At 45.1% G+C, this 7562-nt stretch overlaps 1 protein-coding gene across 1 annotated transcript in view; it reads right to left on the bottom strand.

Annotated features, from left to right (window-relative positions):
* bves (blood vessel epicardial substance) overlaps nucleotides 1-2904 on the bottom strand; it is a 45730-nt gene extending 42826 nt beyond the window's left edge. The window contains exons 1-2 of the mRNA XM_048597390.1: nucleotides 2394-2904; nucleotides 1095-1203 (exon numbers count right to left, since the gene is read on the bottom strand). Coding sequence (XP_048453347.1) covers nucleotides 1095-1203; nucleotides 2394-2884 — 600 coding nt within the window. The 5' untranslated portion in view covers nucleotides 2885-2904. The remainder of the gene's footprint in view (nucleotides 1-1094; nucleotides 1204-2393) is intronic.
* Between the last annotated feature and the right edge of the window lie 4658 nt (nucleotides 2905-7562).

Raw genomic sequence — 7562 nt, 5'->3', positions numbered from 1 at the left:
CAGTGATGGTGATTGCACAGACAGTGGGAACCCAGTGACGGTGATTGCACAGACAGTGGGAACCCAGTGAATGTGACTGTACAAGACAGTGGGAACCCAGTGATGGTGATTGTGCAGACAGTGGGAACCCAGCGATGGTGATTGCACAGACAGTGGGAACCCAGTGATGGTGAATGTACAGAGACCACTGACACTTCCTGAATCCCATAGGCGTCCACCACAAAAATACGCACATACATACAGGCCGGGACACGTGGGCGGCTCTTGCCATTTCACAATTACAGGTAGTAAGACTACAAGAACTAGGACTAGGAGGCAGCCATTCGGCCCCTTGAGCCTGCTCTGCCGTTTAATAGAATCGCGGCTGATCCGAAATTCCTCACATCCACTTTCCCTGTATCCCTTGATTCACTTACTGATCAAGAATCTATCTGTCTTAAATATACACCAGGACTCTGACCCCTGCTCTCTGTGGCAAGGAGTTCCAAAGATTCACAGCTCTCCAAGAGAAGGAATTTCTCCTCTTCTCACTCTTAAATTGGCTCCTTTATTCTGACGATATGTGGCTTTCTTCTGCACTCTGATGGGGTTTATTAGCTCCGTTGGCTGGATGGCTGGTTTCCCCATGCGGAGTGACTCCAACAGCATGGGTTGAGTTCCCCCACCAGCTGCAGTTACCATGAGGGACTCACCTTCCCAACTTCTTCCCTCACCTGAGGCATGGTGACCCTCAGCTTAAACCACCAACAGTCCCCTCTCTGGTGAGAGAGCAGGTCTATGGTTTGGTGACTTTACCCAGACTTTTAACCAAAACAAAGATGTAGATGTTAGTAAATGTCAGCGTATATGAGAAGCCCAGGGTTATTTGATTGGTAAGGAAGCTATCTTTAGATGAAACTATGGAACTTAGTTAATTCTTTTCTAATCGATGTTGCCATCAGCGATATCCACCACAGGGACTGACAGAAGGAATACATCTCGGAACTTTCTCAAGTACAAAATGTTATTATTGTGCTTTTGTCCCCACGTTGTTTGAGATAATATCCCGTGTCCCGAAAAGATTGACTCTCGCAAGCGGCCGCTCCCTCCTTTACCTGGAAGATCCCATCCTCTGACGGTCTGAGTGAATCCCATTCTGGAGAATCCAAAAATTGATAGGGATAAATGTAATGTAAAAACTCCCCGTCCACCGTCACCCGAATCCTATCAAGGAACAAGAAGAGACGAGCAAACATGAGTACAGCAGAGAAGCCAGCTATCAGAAAGAAACAATGATTGAATCAATAAATAGTGGGAGCTGGGGGTGGGGGATCCTCAGCAATATGCAGCATGGTGGAGGGAGTGAACCTTTAACTGACTCTTCTGTTCCCCTCTCTCCGCAGGGACGAGCTGACCTGCGGCATGTTCTTCTCTGGGTGTCTGTGGTTTCAGTCCAGTTTCCCCTCTGATGAGCACTATCAGCTAGAGGAACAGATGAGCGTCTCAAGCAAAAATTCAATCCACTATCAAACAGCCTGCCTTAGGCTGCTTTATTTTCGGGAAGTGGGGGCAGGAACGGATATATCCGGATTTTGATTATTTTCGCGTTTTGCACTTGAATTGACACCGATGACAGTAGAGTAGAATTATAGACTTGCCCAGCCCTCTTGTCCCCTAGCCCACTCGGCCGCAAGTCGCGGCAGGAACACACGGACGGTTTTAAGACCAACATAAAGGTGAAACAGTACAAAGAGCTGCCGATGCTGGATATCGGCAACAAAAAACAGAACCAGCTGGAGAAACTCCGAAGAAGAGTCACTAGACCCAAAACGTTAACTCTTTGTTTCTCTGACCACAGACACTGCCAGAGTTTCTGCTGCGTTTCTCCAGCAGCTTCTGTTTTTTTTTGTTTAAGAAGTGGCTCAGTTCCCAGAGAGAGAGAGAATCAGAGAGACAGGGACCGATAGAGACACATAGAGAGAATCAGAGACGGGGTGGGGGGGACGCAGAATTTGAGAGATAGAGACAGAGAGAGAGACACAGAGCGAGAGAGAGACACGGAGAGAGATACAAAGAGAGACAGAGAGAATCAGACCCAGAGACAGAGAGCGACATACACACACACACAGGGGAAGAGAGACAAAGAGAGAGACGCAGAGAGAAGCACGGAGACAGATACCAGAGTCAGAGACAGAGAAAGAGAGAGCGAGAGAGAGACAAAGGGAGACAGAGAGAGGCACAGAGACAGAGAGAGAGAGAGAGAAAGGGAGACAGAGAGAGGCACAGAGACAGAGAGAGGCACAGAGACAGAGAGAGAGAGACAAAGGGAGACAGAAAGGCACGGAGACAGACAGAGAGAGACAAAGGGAGACAGAGAGAGGCACAGAGATAGACAGAGAGAGAGAGAGACGAACCTGCCAGACAGGAGCAGTGAGAGCCTCTCAATGGGGGTTTTGCCCTCCATGGCATAACAGTGATCCTTCTCCAGGGACAGCACGGTGCAACAAGTGGCGATTTTCTTGTAGATGTTCAGGGGGATTCCGAGCGGCTGGAAGAGGGCTCCGTACAGGTTCTGCAAGTCGTGCTGGAAGGAGACGCTGCGGAGCTGGTAGGCGATGTGGCTCAGCTGGACGGCGGAGACCGCCAGCAGCGCGAAATTCCACGAGAAGATATCGGCGGCGCAGGCGTCGGTCCACGCCCAGACCGAGGTGCAGAGGAAGCCGGAGGCCAGGAACAGGTGGATGTATAGGAGGCCGACCAGGCCACTGCCGCCCATGTAGCCCAGGGTGAAGAAGATGTTGGCGAGCTGGTAGACCGAGCCCTCCATGCTGTGCCTCCAGCTGGGACAGGTCTGGCCAGGCAGTAGCAGCAGCGCCTCCCATAGGGAGCTGTTCCCGCTGGCCATGGCCTGGAACTGGCTGCAAGGACAATCTGACCCAGTCCGGAACCCACGCTGCAGCACTGCCCCGCTCATTTAGGGAGTGGTGTAGCCATCATCACTACTCCGTCGCCTTGCCTTTCTCACCTCTTTTCCCGAACAGAGAATACAAGCAGAGCTCTCCGAGAGCTACTAGAAACAGACACTCGGTACCAGGCTGTGGGCTGTTCGAGAAACATGTGGCACAGTCACTTAGTGCTGGCTGCCGGCTCAGAGCGGGTCCTAGTGAACAGTACGTTGCGGACACAGAACGTATGCAGACAGATCCAAAGTTGCCAGTTTTCTGGGGACCCTGATCATTCAAATACCTTTTAGACCAGTGCTCACTTTCTTGTTGTAGAGCTGGCAAGTAGCGGAACAGCCACAGAGGACACTTAGCAATTTGGAGAGTTTTGGCGACGGCTCGGCTGGACTCCAACTAAAGGCTGGGCGACTTTTCAGATGCAGCACGAACGGAGAGATTTAGAGATTTCATCTCGCGGTTTATGCTGGCCCTTCTGGTAGCTGTGTTGAAAGCAGAATCCAGGAGCAAACAGAGAAGTGACAGGAGTATGGGTGGATATTAGGGCGAGGTGGACAGAGCTGTGTCCCAGAGTAAGTTACCTTGAAGTAACACGTTCACAAGCCGGTGTACTCCTTTCAACAAAGCTGCCAAAGCAACTCTTCTGGACTTACTGATCTGTGACCGTGCTCTCACCGCCTTCAGCTGCTGTAAGGAACTGCTTTTAGCCCTTTGAGAGGCCAGTACACTCTGTCTCCACCTACACTTACATAGATGTGGTGTGAGCAGTCAGTAAGTCAGCTTCTGCTAATGCCCACGCCAGCTCACCAGGCTGCATTCCTTCCTAAAGCACGGAGGCCGTAAACCAACATTCAGCAAGGTGAAGAAGTCTTCGACAATATTCCCTCCATTTGACACCACCTCTCGTTCCAGTCGCCTTGAAACAACACCAGCGAGTAGTGAAACCTGCCCTCACCCCGGCTTAAAGGCGAGAAGTATTATTAAAATCCATTCACTCTGGCCGAAACATTATGATAGACAGAATTTAAGATACAGCTTTAATTACTTTGTACTTGGTACTCTGATTTGTATAAGAAACATTGCTGTCCTAAACAAAAAAGATGCACGGATTAAGGAATATGTAGGGTTAACAAGCACCCATCTAGATTTAGCAGCAGCATTAATCACTTTATATATAGCAAGATATATGAACCACCCTGTTAGTGCATTAAAAATAGTTCCAAATAAATAGCTCGTGTTACCGCGATCTCAGCTGCAAGTCAACATGAAACAACTCAATCCAACTGGGCCTAAAGCAACAGTCAGCGCCTCCCGTTGTAACAGTTAGACACGGTGAGAAAGCGCAGCTCAACTCTTCATTGAGCCAGAGAATGGTCGCAGCTCGGAGAAAAAGGCCATTCAGCCACGAGTGTTGGTGCTGGCACTCAAAAGCAGCAACTCACCTCATGCCATACACAGACACTCGCCTGGTTGTGCACATTCCCCTTACCATTAGCCAAACTTCCTCTTCAATACCTGAAATGATTCTTCATTTACCAGACCCTCAGGCAGTGAGTGCACATTGAGCTGTTCTCATTGCTAATAATAAAGATGAGGTTGATTCAAACACATGGATTCTGGTAGATCTGTCAACAGTAACCATATAAGTAAAGTTAATGGCCAATAAGTGCAAAGCAAAAGTCCTTTAAGTGGTGAATAATGTTGTGCACTCAGGGCAAAACCTTTCCAGTTGTATACTACAATGTTACATGTGCTGGTGGGTCTTTCCTGATAGAATACCCAGTGATGGCAATGTCAGCAACATTGTAAAGTATGATTCAATGACTATGGCTGTGAGACAACCCTTCCAGTTTTGCCACCAATCCCCCAGATGACAGCTTCCATAGGATTGAGAGTGCCTTTGTGGGGTAGCTGCCGCAAAGGCACAGTGGGGTAAAACCACGGTCTGAGACCTTTATGTTGAAATTAAATGGGGTCTGTTTAATTATCAGACCCTTCTGGTGTCTCAAATATATGCAAATATAATCTTGCACATGTAAGAGATGGCTTTGGTTTGTTTGTTGGATAGAGTCAAACTTCAATGTTTGTTTTCTTCATATGCTATTGCACAGAACTGAATTGCTTTAGTGATTGTCTGTACATATATATTAATGAATGAAGAATATTTTTGAAATTAAAAGTGTGCAGTTGTCAGCTGCTTAGGTCAATGCTAGATGGTTCTTCACGTTTAATTCCCTTCTCACCTTCTAGTATTTGTGATACAGCTGAGTGGTTTGCTAAGCAATTTCAGAGGGCATTGAGGGTTAACCACATTTCAGTGGGTCTGGAGTCACATGGAGACCAGACCAGTAAGGACATTAAGTGAACTGGCTAAACTTTTACAACAATACTTTTATGGTTGCCATAACTGACACTAGTTTTTAATTCCACATTTTAGCTACTTGAATTTAAATACCACTAATTGCTGTGAAATTTGAACTTGTTTCCAGAGAATTAGCTTGGGCCTCTAGATTACCAATCCAGTGACATTACTCTGATGGCATCATTGCCTTCCCTTGGTGTATTGTGACCTATGACACCAGATTTGAAAAGTATAGAAAATCCTGTTAGGATTGTAAAGCATTGGCTTTGGGAACTGTAGCACTATGGAATACTCTACAGTGCAAGAAGGATTTGATTCAAACTAGTCTTAGATCCTGAACAGCAGGTCATAACATCTGACAGGAATACAAGTAACGACTTAATTCAGAGTTACCTCTGTTGAAGTAGTTTTCCAATCTCTTCCATCAGGCAGAAGATACAAAATCTTAAACACATGTACCAACAAGTTCAAGAACAGATTCTTCCCCGCTGTTATTAGACTTCTGAATGGACTTCTCAAATTTCACATCTAATGTTGATCTTGTTTTTTGTGCACCTTCTCTGCACTGTAACTTTGTATTGCTCGCTCTGTTCAATCACCCTATCATCTTTGTAGGTTATGTTCTGCCTGCATTGCACGCAAAACTTTTCTCTGTACTTAGGTATATGATGATAATAAATCGAATCAATTGTGACTTGTGGTTAAAATTCTAATGTTAAACAACCTCCAACCCAGAAGACCACACTTTTGATTACCTTCAGTCACGTCCAGGTATCTCTCAATACTTTTAAACCAGAAAAATGTAAAGACAGACTGTAATGCACAAATGGGGAACTTTATGGTTTGCAAGTAGGAACAAGTGGTGTGTCACAGGGATCAGTGCTGGGATGGAACATATGCTTGTTAAATTTGATGACACAAGTATAGACAGGAAAGCAAGTTGTGAAAAAGACATACTAAGGCTACAAAGGGATTTTTATAGGTTAAGTGAGTGGGCTAAAATATGACAAATGGAGAATGATATGAGTACATGTAAAGTTGTCCATTTTGATAGGAAGAATAAACACGCAAATGGTGAAAGATCACAGAGCTCTGAGGTGCAGACAGATCTCAATGTCCACGCATGCAAAAAGTTTAGCTTGCAGGTATAGCAAATAATTAGGAAAGCTAATAGAATTTTACCATTTTTTGAAAGGAGAATTGAATACAAAAGTAGTGAGGCTATGTTAGAGTCATACAGAGCATTGATGAAACTACGTCTGCTGTACTGCATACGGTATTGCCCCCCTTAGTTCACAAGGTCACAGAAAGTACACTAGGATAATACCGGCAATGGGTTAGTCCTTTTATTAGGAAAGGTTTTATGGGCCGGCTAGTGTCTGCTGGAATTTCAAAGATTAAGGTACGACCCAATAGAAACATGGAATCCTGAGGGGGTTTGGCCGAGGGAATGTAGAAGTAATGCTTCCCCTTGTGGAGGGATCTAAATTAGGGGTCACCCTCAAACGTACAGCTGATGTTTTAAAGATGTAACTGAGGAAACATTATTCTCATAGAATGTTGAGTGTCTTTGCAACACCTGAGATGATACTGTGGCTTTAAGAGGTGTATTTTGTCTTTTTTTTAAAAATGAAGAAAGGTTGAGCGGAGATCTGAGCAGTCTGTTCCAAACCAATAAAGTAAACAGCTTGTGAGCCCTTTTTTTAAATTAAAAGTTGGAACAATAGAAGCAGCATGAAGGGTTGGGGTCAAGGTCCCACAGAACCAAGATTTTAGTTTAACTTTCAGCAGCTGTTGGGGTTTTGAAACTGTAATAAAGTTCTCCCTGCTACAGCAAAATACTTGAGATCTCTCTCTGTCAGAGATTTGTCTTGATGTTCTTTCTTCCTGGACTGGAGAATTGTATGGGACACAATCTGTTTTACTGAATTTTCCTTTGCCAAGGGCATGTTTATGGGATATTGTTATATTGAAACAGTTACTGTTTAGTAGTTAAATAATCTATTATTCTGTTATGTTTTCCAATAGAGTTAACTTATTCCAGTTCTTTAATTTGTATTCTAACAACAGTGTAAGAATAAAGAGTGTTTTGCATCAAGCCTGTTAGGTTGACCAACTGACTTACACCTAGAACACAATGCCTTACACCTGCCTTTAAAAAGTGGGGGTCTAGGCTATCTTCTTAATAAAGTTGAGGGGGTTTGGTCTGGCCCATAACACACCCTTCCTCAAATGGTAGTGAAAGTCGAGTCTGGATATTT

Source organism: Rhincodon typus, chromosome 5 (assembly GCF_021869965.1).
Source record: "Rhincodon typus isolate 14 chromosome 5, sRhiTyp1.1, whole genome shotgun sequence".
Lineage (NCBI taxonomy): Eukaryota > Metazoa > Chordata > Chondrichthyes > Orectolobiformes > Rhincodontidae > Rhincodon > Rhincodon typus.
The sequence above is the reverse complement of the archived record's forward strand: the minus strand, read 5'-3'. Positions and strand labels throughout refer to the sequence as shown.